This window comes from Microcaecilia unicolor, chromosome 10 (genome assembly GCF_901765095.1).
Source record: "Microcaecilia unicolor chromosome 10, aMicUni1.1, whole genome shotgun sequence".
Classification (NCBI taxonomy): domain Eukaryota; kingdom Metazoa; phylum Chordata; class Amphibia; order Gymnophiona; family Siphonopidae; genus Microcaecilia; species Microcaecilia unicolor.
This window is the reverse complement of record NC_044040.1, coordinates 190047229-190069388: the sequence shown is the minus strand read 5'-3', so window position 1 is coordinate 190069388 and position 22160 is coordinate 190047229. Positions and strand designations below refer to the sequence as shown.

Below are 22160 nucleotides of genomic sequence, written 5' to 3'. Positions count from 1 at the left end.
TGATTTTTTAATCTGTGGATAATTAAGAAGTCATCAACAATCTCGGGATTCAGTCTAGCTCTCCTGTCTTCCACAGTCCCTCCTGGAATAGAAGATGTCTTCTTAGAAGATGTGCTGGTAGCAGGATGTACAGGATCCCCCCATGCAAATTTTGCTAGCTGTGGCCAGCATGTTTGCTTGTTTCTCAAAAAAAAAAAAATATATATATATATATATTGTCATCTGCATTCAAGAAACAATAAATAACAATACATCAACAGGCTTCAAAGCAGAAAGCGACACAGGGACAAAGTTTGTCCTCATCCCCGCCCCGTGGGATCTGACCCCCGTTCCCACCCTGTCCCCGCGGGCTCTGTCTCCATCCCCACGGTTACCGCGAGTCTCCGTTCCCATGTCATTCTCTATTGGGCACACCAGTGTAGCCTGAAGCTAGTATTCCTATAATGGCTTAGGTACAGCTAAATACAGTTAATAGAACTGCTAATCGGCACACCATCTTCGCACCCAAGATACAGAACTGCCCCTAGACAGAAGCTAACATTTACATGTCCTTGGCATTTACGTATGTATGTATGTATGAAAATATGATACAAATGCCAAAAGTCCAGCTAATACTCTCAACTTACATAACAGGTATTTGCAAGGGGGGGTATACACATGGGTGGGGCTCAAACTTACAGTATCTGTAAATTATGCACATATCAAACACATTTAGGGGGGATTCTATATACGGCACCTAAAAAATCTGTGCGGAAAACATTTGCGCCTCAGCCTATTCTATAAGTGGTGCCCAGATTTAGGCGCGGTATACAGACTACGCTTCGTTGGTATCACAGTGCCTAAAACTATGTGCCTCCATTTGCAGCAAAGAAAACTTGGCATAAATCCTGGTGCATGGATTTAGGAGCAGAGGGCCACATTCTATAACGACGTGTAAACTCCAGAACGCCCACGAAACACCCCTACCCCCGCCTATAACCACGCCCCTTTTAGTCTGCACACGTTAAAAGTTAGATGCAGTGCGTTACAGAACACGCGTAGCGAGTTGCGCGCTTAAATTCTAATTATTGCTAATTATTGCTTAAGTGCTGTTATCAACGCCAATTAGCTTAAGCCAATTAAGTTACGTGCACTGTTATAGAATCCAACTGCATTTCAGCGCAGATCTCTAGGCTTACTATATAGAATCTCAGGGTTAAGGTGTGAGCACTTACACCAACTCTGTGGCTGGCATAAGAGCATGTACCTTTTGGGCTCATATATACCTTGCTACGCTAGTATTGTATAAAGGAAAGCAGGCACCTATGTTCCTTTAGAGAACCGGCTCCTACCAGGTGCCTTGTTATAGAACTGCCCTGATTAAGGGCCGCATAGACTGTGGAGCACCGAGACAAAGAGAGGATCCACACGCCATCAGTAAGAGGCAATGGAATGGTTATAAATCAAATGCAACGAACTGGGAGCCTGAGGCTATATCTTTTTATTACCTGGATATCTCAGAGAATAAATCAGAAACGATCAGCTTGGGGAGCAGAAATGTGAAATACATTGAATCCAGGTATACTAGTTAATTTATACTGAGAACATCAGACACATCAAAGACAGGCATGGCAGAAGCTTCACCACCTGAGCAAATACTGTTTTGATTTACCCGACAGGTTATTTCATACAGGAAATAAAAATACACAGATCAACCAGAATGTTAAAAAAAAGACAGACATAACCAGTGTCTAAATAAATAGAGAGCAAACTTTTTTTTTTAACTAGTCAATGGGCATTTTTCTTGCTTTCTATTGATTTTTTTAATTAAAAAAATATATATTATTCTGTCATATTCTTGCACATGCTCTCTGCCAGGAAACAATGCACCAGGTCTGACAGCATCACAGTATTGAATGCACACGGTGATTAATAGTCTCACGCATTTATCAGTCTCTTCAGACACAAATTATAGTGAAAACAACAAAGGCGCTCCAAAAATACAGAAAACTGTTTATCACTGAGCATGGAAAGCAAGGCCTCAGCCATGAGTGGCCTTGTGCACTGCTCTATCCCAACTTTTATTTTTGTTTCTTTGTTTTAAATAACAAGCTTGCAAACGTGCTAGAAACAGGTTCAAATTTGGCAGCAGATTACTGCAGCAGTATACACAAGTAAATACACACTTTAAACCCTTGTTCCTGACCTGCCGAGTCTCCTTTCATGGGTCACCTCCCACTGGGTAGCCTCTCCTTCCATCTGCAACAGGACATGCATTAAATATGGCATCTCCTTCTGCCGCACGACCAGTCTCACAATAAGATCAGTGGCCTAGTGGTTAGGGTGGTGGACTTTGGTCCTGAGGAACTGAGTTCGATTCCCACTTCAGGCACAGGCAGCTCCTTGTGATTCTGGGCAAGTCACTTAACCCTCCATTGCCCCATGTAAGCCGCACTGAGCCTGCCATGAGTGGGAAAGCGCAGGGTACAAATGTAACAAAAATAAAATAGATACTATTGGAGATTCTACATGGAATGTTGCTACTATTGGAGATTCTACATGGAATGTTGCTATTCCACTAGCAACATTCCATGTAGAAGGCTACGCAGGCTTCTGTTTCTGTGAGTCTGACATCCTGCACATAAGTGCAGGACGTCAGACTCACAGAAGCAGAAGCCTGCACGGCCACATTGGTGATCTGCAAGGGCCAACTTCTACTGGAATAGCAACATTCCATGTAGAATCTCAAATAGTGGAGGAGTGGCCTAGTGGTTAGAGTGGTGGACTTTGGTCCTGGGGAACTGATGATCTGAGTTCGATTCCCACTTCAGGCACAGGCAGCTCCTTGTGACTCTGGGCAAGTCACTTAACCCTCCATTGCCCCATGTAAGCCGCAATGAGCCTGCCATGAGTGGGAAAGCGCAGGGTACAAATGTAACAAAAATAAATAAAATCTCACAGCTCTTATCACAAGACTGTATGGCAGCAGCAGGAGACGTTTTCTTAAGGTATCTCCTGCTGCCTGAGGGGAAGGTGGTTTGTGGGTGCAGCAACCGAGGTCTGTCGGGGTACAGCCAGGAGGTGGAGGGGGTGTGACTGGGCACAGCTTAAATTTCCCCTTGGCAGCTCTCTTACCCCCCTTTATCCAAATCAGTTTCTATGCTGATGTTTGTATTCTTGGTATCTTCCTGAAATCAACAGCGTTTTTCTTTTTTTTGCTACATTTGTATCCCGCGCTTTCCCACTCATGGCAGGCTCAATGCGGCTTACATGGGGCAATGGAGGGTTAAGTGACTTGCCCAGAGTCACAAGGAGCTGCCTGTGGCTGAAGTGGAAATCGAACTCAGTTCCTCAGTACCAAAGTCCACTACCCTAACCACTAGGCCACTCCTCCACTCCACTCCATTTGATATTTAATATTCCATTTCTCTCGGGAATGTTCTAGTTCAAGGCTTATCACAACTACATATCATTACAGAAACAGTATATATATATATGCTACATGTTAAGCTCCTTTCCTTAAGGAAGCACAGATATGCATACATAAGCTTACCTCCTTAACTACACTGTTGCTTTTCTTCATCATGTTGTATTGTTCATAAGCTAATATAGGTTTCTTCTATGACAGAACTTCCCAATCGCTGGTCCGCGGACCAGTACTAGTCCCCAAACCTTTTTTGCTGATCCACACAAAGCGCACCTTTAGCAGCAGTTGGTGGGGATCCCAAACCCTGCCAGCTGAAGACCTTCTCCCAAAAGACACCCGGTATGGGAGGCTAAGCCTCCCCAGCCTGAAACAAAACCTTTCCCACCTCCCTCCTGCTGCCACTGCTACTTCCGACCAGCAGCAGCAAACCAACAAGCCGGCGTGGGGCCGCAGTGTTCAGGCGCATACTGTCGGCTCTGCCGGCCCTCTGCCCCCTCTGACATCAATTCCTGTTCTGGGACAGGGGACCAGCAGAATGGATAGCTCATGACTGAACACTGCGGCCCTGCGCCTTGCTTGTTGCTTTGCCGCAGCAGCTGCAACAGGGAACAGAAGATACTGAAGGTGTCCCAGGAAGGAAAAGACACCAGATGGAAGAGAAGGAGATGGATGCTGACTTGAAAGGGGGCAAGAAATGATGGCTAGAAGAGGGGAGAAAAGACGAGTGGAAGGATGGGAAGAGAAAGAGGGGAGACGTAGGATGAAACGAAGAGGAAGAGGGGGAGGCACTTGATTTAAATGGGGAGATGGGGGGGAACACTGGATGGATGGGGGAGAGGACAGAGTTAAGAGAAAGCCTGGGGAATAAGAGGAAGGGGAATGGGAGGGCTTGGGATGAGAAGAAACAGATGGAAAACTGCAGGTAGATGCAGTAAAAGAGGGAAATTGATGACTGTATAGTAAGAATTTATGAAGGAGAAAAATACATGAAAGAATGCTGAGAGGAAAAAAAAACAAATGTTAAGAGATGGAAGTAGTGGAGGAGGTGAAGACAGGAGAGAGAAAAATGACAAAATGAACATGAAACACTCGCAAAAGAGTTAACAGAAGATAGAGGAAAGCAGAAAGCAGAGAGTGGGACCAAATGATTAGAAAAACTAAATGGCCAGACAACAGTCCTTCATTGGCTCTCACTGGCCCTAAGTTTCAGCTATGCTTCCTTGTTCTGTTTCCTCGTCATACCAGCTCTCCTGTGGTGTCCCTCAGAGCTCAATTTTGCTTCCTTTATTATTTTAATACGTTTCTTAGTCAATTAGCTGCAAGGATACAAGATATTAGTATAAATACTAATTCCCTTACTCATTATACGGATCCTAAGAGTCCAGACATTATCCCACACCATTTATTGAATTTACTCCATCGTGCATGACAACAGATAAAAACCCACATGGTCCATCCAGTCTGCCCAACAAGACAGCTAGAGCCACACCCACCATGCTGATCAAATACCAACATCACAAATAGCGCAGTCACGCAATCAAGGAACAGTGGTTTTATAATTTTGGTTACAGCATAGCCACATTCATTGTCAGTACTTGATTAAACCAGCAATCCAAGAGTGTTGCAAACTGGCAAAGTTTTTACTTGCTATCAACTTTAAGGTCTTATCCCCTCTCCTTCTGAGATGCACTCACAGCATTCAATATGTGATATAAAATATGCATACTTGTTCTTGATCTGTCCTTGCTATTTTTGGGTCACAGACCAGCACTGGTCTTGCATCTCAGCCTCGGGAGTTGGCATCAAAGCCTACTCCAGCCCATCCAAATCTGTCTTTCCATAACCAGGACACAGACCATAGACATCTGCCCTGTTTTGCCATATTTGGGACACAGACTATAAGGGTTAAGGGTGATGCCTTTTTGTGGTACAACCAGAACGATTTACATTTATTATACGCATGTACTTTTTCTGTCCCTAGTAGGCTCACAATGTAAGTTTTTAACCATGGGCAATGGAGGGTTATATGACTTGCCCAGAGTCACAATGAGGTACAGCAGGAATCAAACCCAGCTCCCCAGGTTCTCAGCCCAAATTAGACACCATTGAACCCAGAGGACTGAATAAGTCTATAAATTGGTCCGTTTTTTTATTGAATGGAGTTTTTTCATCAAATGTCATTTTTTATTGAAAGGAGTTTTCTGTTAAATGTCACTTTTCAGTTGCCATGGATTGTTACGTAAGCACGTAATGACATCATGGGGTGGTTCCCTTTTGGGTACCTTTAAATATTCTAGGCGCCATTTTGTCAGCCGGGCTGCCGGCTTGACACGCCGATAGACGATAGCTTTCCAGGTACTGGGATGTAGCATTTTCTACACATTGACTTTTCAGTTGTTAACAAGTTATCTGACAAAGGTTGTTTTTTTTACTGTTTGCGGTTTTCAGGGATTTTTGGTGAGGACTCTTGAAAAAGCCAGTGTGAAACGGGTCCGTCGGGACTTCACCCTGGGAAAGAGCAGCAACGTAACAGCCCATAGCTTACAGCACGGCACAGATAAGTTGCAATTCAATTTGTCATTTGCTGATAACTTTTTGAAGTGAAATAAGAAAGGTTTTTCAGCTTAAGATTATTTTTTTACCATATTGCTCCAGTACACCGTACAGTTTCAGGTAATATACCCAGTAGAGCAACGGAAGTATGAAATTTGTTAAGATGATTTCAATGTGTTTTTGAATCATGTTTAGTTCTGTTTCTCAGCCCAATGTGCCAACCATTAGGCTACTCCTCCACTCCATCCGGCACTGTACATTAACTGGATGGGCATAGAACTCCACCTGCCCAGTTAATGCATAATACTACCATTTATTAGAGTGTGGTAAGTGCATCTGCATTACTGCACATTAGGTGTGTGACAAAAAAAAAAAAATGTATTGTCTCTGCTTTAACTACACAGGCAAATGCTGAAGACCCCCAACAATTAATGAAGAAGCTTTACAATTACCACACAGTAGTTACCTCATTTCAGACAAAGTGCCCCTTAATGTATAAAGGTGATTTTTAATTTATAGCAGGAAATCCTTGGCTCCAAGAAGGAGTTAAAGCAGTTGCTCAGTGAGTCAGACAAATTAATTCATAGTCCATCAATAACTTTGTTCTTAATCATATCAACATATTTATTTATAATATTTTACAGAGCATTTCACGCCGTCAACATTTCTGCTCCCTCGCCGCCAGTGGCATCATGGGAGATATGCAGATCCTCCAGCATCTCTGCCAGGCTGACTCGAGGTGCGCCGTCATCATCTGTGTCACTCTCCACTGGGCAGCTGGTATCTAAACAACGAGAAGAAAATCTGCTCAAGGATGGGACTTTTTCCTGCAATAGTTAAACCATCTGCCAGGAGTTCCTTTGTCTACAGGTATTGACGTCAATTGTTCCCACTCGTTATGTTTTATCCAGGCCTTTCCAGCACACACAACTTGTTTTCATTTCACAATAAAAGTATTAATTCATCAGCTAAGAGAATCACTTTTCAATTAACTTTCAGCTACCTAGAGTTAGCCTGGTGGAGTAGTAGCCTCTCCACTCTCATCTCTCCCTACATTCCTCCCCTTAAACTCCGCTCACTGGACAAATCTCTCGTCGCCCCCCCCCCCCCCTTCTCCTCCACTGCTAACTCCAGGCTTCGTTCCTTTTCCCTCGCGGCACCTTATGCCTGGAATAGACTTCCTGAGCCTGTACGCCTAGCTCTGTCTCTACCTGTTTTCAAATCTATGCTAAAAACCCACCTTTTCACCACTGCTTTTGGCTCCTAGCCACCACTCAATTGCCTCTCCTTGTTCCTTCTCACCCTGTACTTCCCTCACCCTTAATTGTCTTGTCTGTCTGTATTATTTTAGATTGTAAGCTCTATAGAGCAGGGACTGTCTCTCTATGTCAGGTGTTCAGCGCTGCATGCGTCTGATAGCGCTATACAAATGTTAATAATAATAATAATAATAATAATGGTTAGTGGGAGAACTGTGCTCCTCCATGCACAAGATCCAGATTAGATTCCTGGCTCAGGTCTTCTACTCCAAAGGTTGGCCAGATGTGCTGCTGAGGCAGCATTTACAGCGTCTGGGAGGGAGTCACAGCCATTGCGCAACAGCAACAGGCCAACCAAATTTCAGTTTCAGCACCAAAACCGGCCCAAAATCCATATTCAACTTGGCTTCAGTTTGGGCTGAAAATGCCAGTGCATTTTCAGCTGAAACGAAAAGTTCAGGCTGTGTCCCTCATGGAGACGTCATGTTCATCCCTCCATCTCTCCCTGAACAGGAAAAGCCATCCCTCCTTCATCCCCCCCACAACAGGAGGAGCCCCCTTCTGGGCCTACCTTAAACTTTGGTGGTCTAGTGGCCTAACTGGGACAGGAGCAATCCCCAGTCGCTCCTAGCTCTCCTGTCTCCGCCACCAAAGTGGCTGCTGAAACATTCAGCGGCAGTCTCGCAAGACTATCGCTGAAGATCACAGCACCCATTTTCTGACTGCAGCTGGCGTAAGGAGGGAGGGGAGGCAGGCTGGCTGTATCTGGTTGTTGCCAAAACAGAGTGGCAAAATGCGGCCACAGATTCAGTTTTGAAAAACTGAAAATCCTGGTTTTGGTCAGACTCTACACCTAGTAGCCAGGTTTAAGGCAAAGAACTGCAGTTTTTCAGAAGGGGCCCTGGGGTATGACACACTGCAAGGACTGGATTAATGTAAAAAGCGGAGAAAGCAAAAAATGTAAAAAAATAAGGTAAAAATAATCCCACGGTAGTTAGGAATAAAAGTGCATGATGTCACATCTCATTCCTGGTTCTGATCAAAAGGCAAGCCCAAAAGGAGCAACAGAAGAACTGCCAAGTCAAAAAATTAAACAAATCACTTCTGTACATTAATATTCTATAAACTACTTAAACACATATTTATGTGCCGTTATGTTTCTCTGTTTTATGATCCAGATATCAAAAGCTGATAAGTAAGCAAAGTCACACTTACCATTATTATCTCAGACTTTAAAAAGCCTCTCCCACCATAAAACAGGTGCACAACTGATGTTGAGTATTTGCCAAACAGAACAGTTTATGGTTCTTTTATAAATTACTGCACAGCTCAGTACTGCACAGTAATAGCTTATAAAATCAGATACAGCTCAACCTCATTATAAAGCAGTGCTTGGGGTCCAAAGAATCACATCACGGTATAAGCGGATCATGTTAGAAATTTCAACATATCTATTCAACCAATGAGGAGAATTGTGAAACTGAAAGCAAAACTGCAGGACCTTTTGTGTTTCAAGAAATTTAAGTCCCGTTTGCAAACTTGCAAGCGCCTCCGAGATCTTTGTTTCCTCATCCAAATCTTTTTCTGTTGCATACAAATCACGATTTTCACCAGTAATGTTATCTATTATCTCTGGATCCGTCATGTGGCCCTATCAACGAATGCTTCCAGCACTCTTTCTGCATCAGTCATGTCATTTTCCGTGAGGCCTCAGAAGTGTATCTTTCCAAGAAATTTCCAGGACTATACTTGCACTAGTTACATTTCTCCAATATTTGGAAATGCAAATTTTTGTGATCACATCCCAGGCTTCACCGACGATGTGAAAAAAACCTTTTTAGGTTTAGCTTCTTTTAAAAATGCAGTGAGTGAATCCTCACTCGTGCTTATTCGCTGTATCAGCATCTTTCTGAAGTTTTGCTAAACTAATGGGGAAAAGGCACATATTCATATGGGTGAAGCACAGATTAAACTGTATAACAGTTCCTTACCCTCCATTGCTGTAATTATGTAGATATGAGGCATCTATTTGCACATCTTCCAAGGCCCTAAGCCATGTCTGCTGTGGGCAAGGGAGAATGCAGAACAGAGAGAAATGTATAGTCTAGGCACTGTCTATATGTACCAGCTGGTTTGCACCACGTTGGTATCCAGTGCAAGACAACACACCTCTCTACCCACTTGGGTTTGAGGGACGTCAGATTTGATCCTATCAGCGTCTCCTGTCAATCAAATCGGAAGCCACGCTTTCATCGCATTATAAGCGGTTTCACATTGTAACGGATCACGTTATAAAGAGGTTGAGCTGTATAATTATTTAATATGCTTCAGCACAAAGCACATTTTTACAGGACTGACCCCAGCTTCTTACACCACACACGAACATCAGCTTCGTGCTTCCCTATGGTACAGGGAGGAAGTACAGACCAGAGATGCTTCAACAAATTAGTAACAGCTATGACCGACCCTGTTACTGTCAGGCAGTCTGTCAAATAATATTCAAAAATGAAGTTGTAGAAAAGACAATATATAAAGAAAACTTCAAAACCCCAAGTATTTGCCAAAGAGAGCATTTCAAGATGTTAATAGATTAAAAACTACTTACCCCTGTAAATATTGACATTCTTTCTAATTGCTTCATCTTCTTCAAGATCCTCAAGGAAATCCTGGTACTGCCTATAACAGAGTAAAATCTTATATGATTATAAATTTACCTTCTCTGTCAGTCAGACTGTCATAGTAACATAGTAGATAACAGCAGAAAAAGACCTGCACGGTCCATCCAGTCTGCCCAACAAGACAACTCATATGTGCTACTTTTTGTGTATACCCTACTTTGATTTGTACCTGTGCTCTTCAGGGCACAGACCGTGTAAGTCTGCCCAGCACTATCCCCGCCTTCCAACCACCAGCCCCGCCTCCCAACCACCGGCTCTGGCATAGATCGTATAAGTCTGCCAGCACTATCCCCGCCTCCCAACCACCGGCTCTGGCATAGATCGTATAAATCTGCCCAGCACTATCCCCGTCTCCCACCACCAGCTCTGGCACAGACCGTATAAATCTGCCCAGCACTATCCCCGCCTCCCAACCACCAGCCCCGCCTCCCGATCTCGACTAAGCTCCTGAGGATCCATTCCTTCTGCACAGGATTCCTTTATGCTTATCCCACGCATGTTTGAATTCCGTTACCGTTTTCATTTCCACCACATCTTGCAACCCAATTCCCTGGAGGAAAAGCCTATAGTCTGCTATTGAGGCAGACATGGGGAAGCCACTGCTTGCCCTGGGATTGGTAACATGGAATCTTGCTACTATTTGGGTTTCTGCCAGGTGAATGTAACCTGGATTGGTTACTGTTAGGATACTAGACTAGATGGACCATTGGTCTGACCCAGTACAGCTATTCTTATGTTCAGCAATTTCAGTCATGTTTTCCCAGAAACAATCGCATACAGTTACCACAGTTTCTCCCATTCTAGATCCTTCCCCTGTACTCTGGCAGCTAATTTCTCCATAGTCGTGATTTGTCTAACCTTATTTAACCACATCTCAACCATCGGCGCCTTTGCAGTTTTCCAGTTAGTCACAATGACCGTACATGTTGCCAATATCCCAAAATTATTAAGAATGCTTATCTAATTTCCATCCTTGAAATTATACAAGCTGAGGAAGTTGTGAGAGGGAAAAAAAAAGACTAAGCATATGTGGTGGGAACGTCCCAAGAACAAAACGTTTCAGGAAAGAATTTCGAGGGAGACTCAAACAATAATATGTAACATTCAGGAGTAACTTAATGTAACTGTTATTATTAAGATATTTCATTTGTAATTAGGAACGATACCTCTCATCATCCGTATCCATGTCTTGTCTATCCCTGTCAAGCTCCTTAAGCTTCCAATTCCTGCGCCGCTGTCGCTTGGTGCGATCAAAGATTTTTTTGATCAACACCTACACATTAAAAAAACAAAACTGTAATAATTTTCTTCCTTTTGGGTCACTTCCACAAACCACCATCTGGTTTCCTCACTTCCAAACACATAAGGAAATGTTTAAACACGGTGACATTTTGCTTCATGCTCTTCCAAGTAATATTTGGTCACATGGGAGAAGAGGAGTTAAATAACGCAAGCTTTCTAATAAAACAGTCACACTTACCACATCAGGAAGAAAATGAGGTTTCATTTTGTTCACAAACTCATCATTCAGATTGCAATTGGCCAAATCAAACCTAAAATTAAAAGCCATGGAACACAGCTTAAAGACTTTTCATGATTTATTCAGGAAAAAAATATCCTACAAGTAGGTGATCCTAATACACGTCAGGGTGGGCGACCGATCTTATAAGAACACATGTCCTCAACCCAGTCCTTGGAACACAGCCTATCAGGTTTCAGATACCCACAGTGAATATGCATGAGTAACATAGTAACATAGTAGATGACGGCAGAAAAAGACCTGCAGGTCCATCCAGTCTGCCCAACAAGATAACTCATATGCGCTAATTTTGTGTACACCCTAATTTTGTGTACACCCTATGTTCTTCAGGGCACAGACCGTATAAGTCTGCCCAGCACTATCCCCACCTCCCACCACTGGCTCTGGCACAGATCGTATAACTCTGCCCAGCACTATCCCTGGTACAAAATAAGTACCTGAACACATGTAAACCGCCCCGAATGCAGTTGCAAAAACCCCAGAAAGAAGGCACATCAAGTCCAATTTCCCCCATCTGTGCCACCACACCAGCCACATCTCTCCCCTGTCAGTGGGGCTCCGCACAACCAACAGAGCACACCACCAACCAGCCACTGCAGCACCCACAGCAGCCGCGGCCCGCCAAGACACAAGCAGCCGGCCAAGCTTGCACCAACCTCCGATGTCTCTCCTCAGGCCGCTGCCACTGAACACAGCCCGCCCGCCGGCATGGTGACTGCCAGCCCAAGAGACCAAAGGTCATGGCCAGCGGTCCACCGGGCAACACAGTTACAGCTCCCGCCACCCCACTCAGAAACCGAAGGTCATGGCCAGTGGTCCATCAGGCAACACAGATGCCGCTCCCGCCACTCCACTCAGCGGCAAAAGGGATACATTTGAATACATTGGAGACCATGCATGCAAATGTATCTCGGGCATATTCATTGTGGATATCTTAAAAATCTGACTGCCTTGGGAATCTCCGTTATAGAAGGAAAGCCAATGAAGATCACAGTGGGTCACAATAAATTTGCTAGGCCTTGGGAGAGCTCCATTCCCCATGTATTCATGTTACCTACACTAACCACCTCCCCATTCATGTTACCTACACTAACCACCTCCCCATTCATGTTACCTACACTGACTACATAGTTTGTTACCTTTAGATTGTAAGCTCTCTTGAGCAGGGACTGTCCTTCCCCATGTTTAAACTTGTACAGGGCTGCGTAACCCTGGCAGCGCTATAGAAATGCTAAGTAGTAGTAGTAGTAATGTATTCTAGAGCTTGCACATGTAAGTCAAATCAGCAAGTGCTATTAAATGTTCCTTCTTTTTGGATAGTTAAGGGCGACAAGATGCAGGCAAGAGCTTTTTCAGCTGTTGTGGTAGAAAATGCCCAGCTCAAAATAACCCTACAACGCTCTGGGGGGATGACCAATTTGATCTCTATCAGACGGAAACTTAAAGCGTAGCCTTGTCAGTCTGATGTAACAGAGCTGACAGACAAATGACATCCTATAGACTATCAATGTATTAAGGCATGAACTATCATCATTCCCTTAGTCACGCTCTGTCCTTTCACTTTTCAATACTTTTATCTTTGTATCCCATTCCTTCATCCATGCATCGTCATGAATACATACCCTCCTCTGAACTTTACTTCATACATTTGATGAAGTAGACTAAGGCCCTCAAAATTTCATGCTCCAAAAAAACAGACTGTCTCTGCCAACTTTGTCAGATTGGAAGTTCTGTAAGGCCCAGAGGCTTTTTGTTATTGTTCTCTTCATCGGAAAGGGGGGGGGGGGGGGGGGGTGCACACAGGTAAATGTATGTATTGTTTCTAATGTACTTATACACCACTTTGAATAGGTCAACAGTTTATAAATATTTTAACAAATAAATAATGAAGATGGGCTCCGCTAACAACAGTTGTGGGGTTTGGGGCGGAAAGAGACTGGAGGAAGCTTCACACGACTACTGTAATACAATAAAGGCAAGCCACCTCATTTTCCTGATTTTTTTTCTCACACTGCAGAAACAGAAGTAGGGAGCTATGCATTTCAGTTTCAAAAATGAGCAAGCAAAAGTTAGATCTAACGCCCTTCACCCTTCCACCTAATTAAGCATGAGTATCTGTAGCATGTATCATCCTTAAGATGCAACATAAAGACATGGCTGTTCCAGCAACCTTTCAACTGATTTTTTTTATGTTTTGATAAGTGCATTATTAAGATGTAGAACAAAATTTTTAAGGATAGATTTACAAATGTGCATTTAGTTTAATTTATTTGATATATTGCATTTCATTTATATAATTGCTCATTAATTTGCAATTAACACAATATACTAGCAAGCTTATCACATTAACGTGCGACACGTTAAAACATTAATGCACATTAATAAACCTGTCCCTTAGTCTGTTTAAATTGACAAGAAGGAATTTGATGCAGATCTTGTTTTACTTTGGCTAATTATCCTTTTTTTAATATATCTAGTAGTTTATGGGAGGTGCTTTATATGTACCTTTGTCTGGCTCTGTATGAAGCTGTGGTTGAACTATGTTTTTTTGTTAGTTTTATCTAATGATTTAATGACCTTCTTGTTGAAGCCACTATTCTGTCAGTATTTTGTGATTGTGTCTTCTAGTAGCTCCTCTGTACTCACTCCATGGAAACATGAGGTACACATTTCATAAAACACACTTCAGGGGAGCATGATTGCACATGTACGTATACAAATAATTCTGTTGCAAAGTACTTTAACTTATAATCCCCGAGCAACATTTCCCTCCCTGTGCACCTGTCTGCCCCTGCTGATCTTATATATTCCCCTGGGACAATCAGACGGGGCTTGCAATAGATTATTTCCCAAACAAATGTCTATGTACAGTGTACAAAGAGAGACGCTATGAAGCGGACTTCAAAGGGATAATTTTATAATAGGGTGCTGAACTAAGAGACCCTTTTCTGGGTCTTTATAAAATACTGTCATACTTTATACTTTAGAAAACCGTTATTATCATATTTTTATATATTTTTTTAATATGCTGTGACACAAGTGATCAACGTGACAATATATGCCTATACTAGTAAAAAAAGCCCCGTTTCTGATGCAAATGAAACGGGGGCTAGCAATGTTTTCTTCTGTGTGCATGTGGGAGTGTGTGTGTCCCTGCCCTCTGGCCTCTCTCCCCTCCCCCCTCTGAGTCCTTCACTGTTACAGAACCAGCGATTTGATTTCGTGCTCTGCTGTTTTCCTTCACTGACTGTGTTACAGAGAGGGCGGGGCAGACACTCATAGGGAAACCGGATATCTCGCCCCCTTCACACTTCCGGCTGGAGGCTTCATAGAACGTTGGCATTGCCTTTTATATAGAGAGATTTTTGTGAGTGCTCAGTAAAACATACGTTGCTAAGGCTGGTCTACTGAGAAGCAACATATAACTCGAACATCACTGCACTCTCAGCCCTCCCTACCTCCTTACACAAAGCTAGTTATTTGAGATGTCAAGAAGCAATAAACTTAGAGGTTCAAAGAACCTGTTAACGATGATAAAAATAAACACTTAGCTTCAGGGCTGGGTGTTCAGGTGATTGAATGAACTCTCAATAGTAGCCTCCAGTAACAATCCGTGCTCATGTGAAAAGTGCAGTAAAAAAACTTTACTGGATCAACAGTTCAATATATATATATATATATATCCCCTTTTCAACTTCTGTTCCTTTCACAATTTGTGTTTCGCTTTTATAGCGCCTTCAGAAGAACTGAGTCTTATCAAACCGGAACCATGCTTGCTCTTAATGATATTCTCCCGCGGCGTACCAGTCAAAAAAGGCGATCCATTCATTAGAATATCACCTGAACCATCACCTGAACACCCAGCCCTGAAGCTAAGTGTTTATTTTTATCATCGTTAACAGGTTCTTTGAACCTCTAAGTTTATTGCTTTTTGACATCTCAAATAACTAGCTTTGTGTAAGGAGGTAGGGAGGGCTGAGAGTGCAGTGATGTTTGAGTTATATGTTGCTTCTTAGTAGACCAGCCTTAGCAACGTATGTTTAACAGTCTGGGAAAATAAAGAACTTCTTCTTTTAATTTCCTTTAAAGTAAAAGTGGCTGCCTCTCCCAAAGGCAATTACACCTTTCCACTGAAAGGGTAGCCCTTCCCAACTAAGTAAGGGAGATGGGGAGGAAGGGGGGGAGGGACTCGGGGCACCAGAGTATAACACCCCAGAGGCTGGAAAAGAAAGAAAAGAAATCCCTATCTGCCAAGCCTCTAACAGAGATTCCCCAGGCACAGAAGAAGTATTATCATTATTATCATTAACCTCTAAAAGAGACAGAGAGACTAACGGGCTCACCTCCTGCCTGCTGGAGACTGAGAAAATACTGGGGCTAGGGTCACATGGCCAGGGCTCTTATTGGCTCTCTAGAGTCAGAATTTTTCTCAGTCTCCACCTGCTGGAAGGCGTGCACAACCCATCAGTCCAATCCTGGGCCTGTCCGGAGGGACGCTAAGGAACGTATGTTTTACTGGGCACTCACAAAAATATAGGCATATACTGTCACGTTGATCACTTGTGTCACAGCATATTAAAAAAAATATAAAAATATGACAGCATAACGGGGAAACCAGAACAGAGTGATACCCCAGAGATATATTAGTGTTCATACTAGTAGGCTTTATAAAATACTAACATAAATCCTGCAGGTACTGTTTGGGGGCACACACAATAGATCTAAATGTCTGTGCATAAAAGTATGCAAATACACAATCAATATACCGTATTTTTCGGACTATAAGACGCACTTTTTTCCCCCAAAATTTGGGAGGAAAATGGGGGGTGCGTCTTATAGTCCGAAGGTAGAGATTTCCCTCCCTCCCTCCGAGTTCGGGATTGCCTGCCTGCCCGCCCGCCCGCCCTCCGAGTTCGGGATCGCCCTCCCTCCCGGCCCTGTCACCACTTCTCCCTACTCACGCGATCTTCCCTGGTGGTCTAGTGACGTCGGGGCAGGAAAGAGCCCCCTCTTTCCTGCCCAGCACGCTGCTCTCCATCCTCCTGTATGCAGCCTGACAGTCTCGGCGAGATTCAAAATGGCCGCCGAGACTTCAATTCTCGGCGGCCATTTTGAATCTCGCCGAGACCGTCAGGCAGCATACAGGAGGACGGAGAGCAGCGCGCTGGGCAGGAAAGAGGGGGCTCTTTCCTGCCCCATCACTAGACCACCAGGGAAGATCGCGTGACGTGAGTAGGGAGAAGTGGTGACAGGGCCGGGGGGAGGGCGATCCCGAACTCGGAGGGAGGGATTCGGACAAGACGCACCGGAGCACCTAGGTTTTAGAGGAGGGAAGAAGGAAAATTATTTCCTGACTCTGCCCAGGCTCCACCCCCAGTAAAAATACACAGTTCACGCCATCACATGTACTTTTATGCCTGCCACAAACGTGCTAAAAATGACTTTATAAAACTTTAACCCCTAGACACAGAAGCAACCAATCAAGGCTACTAGGAAGTCTCTCATCTTACTAACTGTCCAACTTATAGCCTACAGTTGACAAAATCCGATGGAAAGTTGTACACACCCCAAGACCAGATCTCCAGGATTCAGAAGGTGCCCCAGGTGCGTGCGACAGTGATACTGCTGGTCTGTGTTCATCTCCGACGTCTTCTGCACCCACACTTCAGCGAGAGTGTGCTACATTTCAGAGAAGAATAAAACGCCTTTGTGAAATCAATTGTTAACGAGAGTCCAGGGTACAGGATGCCACTAACATAACAATGCTTCTGTGATGCACTTCAGCATTTTCAGTATATGCATTACAGAGGTGTGCGCTCATGTTGGAAGCACAGCCTGTCCTACAAACACAAGTGCTTCCAGATGTTGTATGTCATTAGCCAGTTTAGAAAAGATGGCAAGACAACAGAAAGGAGTATTTCACCACCTCCATATGGGCCTCACCAGAGAACAGAGAGGAGTATTTCACCACCTCCATATGGGCCTCACCAGAGAACAGAGAGGAGTATTTCACCACCTCCATATGGGCCTCACCAGAGAACAGAAAGGAGTATTTCACCACCTCCATATGGGCCTCACCAGAGAACAGAAAGGAGTATTTCACCACCTCCATATGGGCCTCACCAGAGAACAGAGAGGAGTATTTCACCACCTCCATATGGGCCTCACCAGAGAACAGAAAGGAGTATTTCACCACCTCCATATGGGCCTCACCAGAGAACAGAGAGGAGTATTTCACCACCTCCATATGGGCCTCACCAGAGAACACAGAGGAGTATTTCACCACCTCCGTATGGGCCTCACCAGAGAACAGAGAGGAGTATTTCACCACCTCTGTATGGGCCTCACCAGAGAACAGAGAGGAGTATTTCACCACCTCCATATGGGCCTCACCAGAGAACAGAAAGGAGTATTTCACCACCTCCATATGGGCCTCACCAGAGAACAGAAAGGAGTATTTCACCACCTCCATATGGGCCTCACCAGAGAACAGAAAGGAGTATTTCACCACCTCCATATGGGCCTCACCAGAGAACAGAAAGGAGTATTTCACCACCTCCATATGGGCCTCACCAGAGAACAGAGAGGAGTATTTCACCACCTCCATATGGGCCTCACCAGAGAACAGAAAGGAGTATTTCACCACCTCCATATGGGCCTCACCAGAGAACAGAAAGGAGTATTTCACCACCTCCATATGGGCCTCACCAGAGACCTCACTGTCTGTACACTAGATGGAAGTGTGCTGTATACAGAGCTTGCACTACCTGAGTATTTTTATTTTAACTCTGTAACTTTCTCAAAATGATCCACATAAAAGAGGAGTATCAAAAGGATCCCACCCATTGTGCTACTGTTATCTGGTGCCTTATCTGGCTTTCAGGTGAAATGTTCCTGAACATATATTCATAGGTGAAGGACTACTTCTCTTGGAAAATTGCTCTGGTGTCGTTAGGAAGCCAGTACACCAGAACCCACCTAATACTAAAAGGCCAAAGTACAAAGCCATGAACAGCTCTGCAAATGTGATTTTGTACATTAAACAGGTAAAAAATATTTGCCCACGTTGTTCATCAGTTTAATGCACTAATGTTTGCATTGTATAGAAATGTATGCAAAATTGCCAAATAAGCTGAAAAGTTACATAAGTCAGCTTATAAGTTATTCTGCATGAGTGAAATTTTGTGTACACCTTTTTGCAAGAGAAATGGTGTGATTATACCGTGCACATTATTTAAATCAAGGATAAAAAGAAGAACCCACCTCCCTGTCAGAAAAGTTTTTTTTTTTTACCACTTCAAAAAGTGATCTCTATGTGAATAACGGTAACCTGAAAGCTGTATTTGAATTCTTTAAGCAGAAAGAGAAATATTCATTGTATTATAAGGCAAACTGATAAAACGTTTCATTAAGTTTAAAACAAAAATGTTGAGGACTTGAGTGATTTTTGTGATACTTTAGTTGTTATAACTTTTGTTATTGGATGATAAGGTGAAATTAGATCTTACCTGCTAATTTTCTTTCCTCTAGACCCTCCAGACCGGTCAAGACGCGTGGGTTATGTACTCCTACCAGCAGAGGGAGACTGAGAAACCACTGAGCTTTTGATACTGTATATATAACCTGTGCAGCACCCCCACTAGCCAGTATAACCGTAACAAAGCAGAGAAACTAAAACACTAAACAAAACTATCAACCCTGTACGTGGACATTGCCAAATGGAAGAACCACTATATGTTCTTTTTAACTGTTTTACTCACTGGATTCTGTTTGTGCTTCCACAGGTGGGCTATCCAACCACACCTGATTCAGACTCATAGTAACAATCATCAGAAAAAACCAAAGAGTCTGAATTATGTAAACTACAATCATCAGCTGCCAAGAGATATCCAATTACTAACGTCTACCTCCTGGCCTACAGAAAAACACCGGGCGGGCTCTTGACCGGTCTGGAGGGTCTAGAGGAAAGAAAATTAGCAGGTAAGATCTAATTTCACCTTCCTCAGCGACCCTCCAGACCGGTCAAGACGCGTGGGACGTACCAAAGCAGTAAATCTCTACGGGTGGGACCCCCTTAGGCCAGAGGTCAACACGGCAGCCCCAAAACCTGCCTCCTCTTTAGCCTGAATGTCAATCCGATAATGTTTAACGAACGAATGCAAAGAGGACCAGACTGCCGCCCGACAAATCTCTAGAGGAGGAAGCATACTACTTTCCGCCCAAGAGGCTGCTACTCCCCTGGTGGAATGAGCCGAAAAACCCTTAGGTACCGCACGACCCTTCAAAACGTACGCAGACGCAATCGCCTCCTTCAACCACCGAGCTATCGTTGCCTTGGACGCAGCTGCTCCCTTTTTTGAACCGCCAAAAAGAACGAACAGGCGATCCGAAGTTCTGAATCCTCGAGTTCTAGATAGATAACACCGCAACACTCGCTTCACGTCCAACTTGGCCAGCCGACGCTGTTCCGAGTCTCCAGCTAGATTCCCTAATACTGGCAGAGAAATGACCTGATTCATATGAAAGTCGGACACTACCTTGGGCAAAAAGGAGGGCACCGGACGCAGAGAAACCCTTTCCTTGGAAAAAGACAAGAAGGGCGTCCTACACGACAACGCCTGGAGTTCCGAAACTCTGCGCGCTGATGAAATGGCTACCAAAAACACCGTCTTTAAGGCTAGATCCTTGTCCGTAGCCGAAGCCAAAGGCTCAAATGGAGGCCGAATTAACGCTTCCAAAACCAGATTCAAATCCCACGGAGGAACGAGCCGGCGTTGCGGAGGCCGAAGCAATTTCACTCCCTTCAAAAATCGAATCACATCCGCAGACGAAGCCAACGACATACCTTGAACCTTGCCACGAAAACAGGACAATGCTGCCACCTGAACCTTCAAAGTAGACAAGGCCAGCCCCTTGTCCAGACCATCCTGCAAAAATTCTAGCACATCCGCGACCGAAGCATGTATAGCCCTCAAATTCCGAGCTAGGCACCAGTGCTCAAAAAGCCTCCAGACTCGAACGTACGCCAGAGAAGTGGACTGCCTCCGGGAACTCAACATCGTAGCAACAACTCTGGAAGAAAAACCTTTTTTCCTCAACTTGCTCCTTTCAAGAGCCAAGCCATAAGCGAGAACTGAGCCGGATCTGAGAGACTGATGGGACCTTGACACAACAACACTGTCTCTGTCAATGGCAGGGGATCCGCCACCGCCAGACGGACTAGGTCTCCGTACCACGGGCGACGCGGCCAATTTGGAGCTATCATAATCACCCGCCCCGGATGACGTTCGATGCGTTGAACTACTCTCCCCACTAACGGCCACGGAGGGAACACGTACAGCAACTCCTGAGGCCACGGCATCAGCAGGGCATCGATTCCTTCCGACCGCGGGTCTCTTCTGCGACTGAAGAACCGCGGCACTTGCGCATTGCACGCCGTTGCCATGAGATCCATTACAGGCATCCCCCACACTGACACAATGCGATTGAAAACCGAGCGATGAAGCGCCCATTCCCCGGGGTCTAGAGTATGCCTGCTGAGGTAATCGGCGTCTACGTTGTCCACCCCGGCCACATGAGCTGCCGATAAGGCCTGAAGATGAAGTTCTGCCCACTGGCACAACAGCTCTGCTTCCTCTGCGACCGCCCGACTCTTTGTGCCCCCTTGCCGATTGACGTAAGCTACGGCCGTGGCATTGTCGCAGAGAACTCTGACAGCCCTGCCTTGAAGCAGCGTCTGTAAATACTGAAGAGCCAAACGAATGGCCCGTGTCTCCAACCGGTTGATGGACCACTGGGCTTCCTCCTGAGACCACCGTCCCTGCGCCACCTGACCGAGACAATGAGCCCCCCAACCGGACAGGCTGGCATCCGTGGTGAGAATGACCCATTCTGGAGCTTCCAATGGCATTCCCTTCACTAAGTTTCGAGCGTCTAGCCACCAACGGAGACTGAGACGCGGAAGAGCAGTCAGAGGCAAACGCATCTCCAACCCCTGTGATTGAGGAGACCACCGACTGAGCAGTGCCGACTGTAACTGCCGCATGTGCGCTCTGGCCCAGGGCACCACCTCTATAGTCGCTGCCATCATGCCCAAAACCTGAAGGTAAGCACGCGCTGTCGGCCTGCTCCCTGCCAGGAAGTGACGAATCTGATCCTGTAACCTGCGGATCCGCAGAGTCGGCAACACCACTCGACCGTTGAGCGTCTCGAAGCGCACTCCTAGATACTCGAGTGATTGGGACGGGACGAGATGGCTCTTGCTGTGGTTCACTACCCAACCAAGCGATTCCAGCAAGGCTACCACCCGCGCTGTAGCCACTTCGCTCTCCGCCTGAGACTTGGCCCGAATCAACCAATCGTCCAGATACGGGTGCACCAAAATGCCCTGTCTCCGCAAAGCCGCCGCCACTACTACCATCACCTTGGAAAAGGTGCGGGGAGCTGTTGCTAGCCCGAAGGGAAGAGCACAAAACTGAAAATGCTTTCCTAAGACCGCAAAACGTAGAAAACGCTGATGCGCCGTCCGAATGGGAATGTGAAGATAAGCTTCCGTCAAATCCAGCGACGTCAGGAACTCTCCCTGCCGTACCGCGACAATAACGGACCGCAACGTCTCCATGCGAAATGAGGGAACCTTGAGCGCTGAATTGACTCCCTTGAGATCCAACACCGGACGCCAGGCATCCTCCTTCTTTGGTACTACAAAATAGATCGAATAGCAC

The 22160-nt window shown here is 44.9% G+C and overlaps 1 protein-coding gene across 3 annotated transcripts in view; it reads right to left on the bottom strand.

Annotated features, from left to right (window-relative positions):
• Positions 1–6202: 6202 nt before the first annotated feature.
• NMD3 (NMD3 ribosome export adaptor) overlaps positions 6203–22160 on the bottom strand; it is a 53007-nt gene continuing 37049 nt past the window's right edge. For all 3 annotated transcript variants that reach the window (XM_030216781.1, XM_030216784.1, XM_030216783.1), the window contains exons 12-16: positions 17003–17115; positions 11377–11449; positions 11063–11169; positions 9824–9894; positions 6203–6743 (exon numbers count right to left, since the gene is read on the bottom strand). In XM_030216781.1, coding sequence (XP_030072641.1) covers positions 6610–6743; positions 9824–9894; positions 11063–11169; positions 11377–11449; positions 17003–17115 — 498 coding nt within the window. In that variant the 3' untranslated portion in view covers positions 6203–6609. The remainder of the gene's footprint in view (positions 6744–9823; positions 9895–11062; positions 11170–11376; positions 11450–17002; positions 17116–22160) is intronic.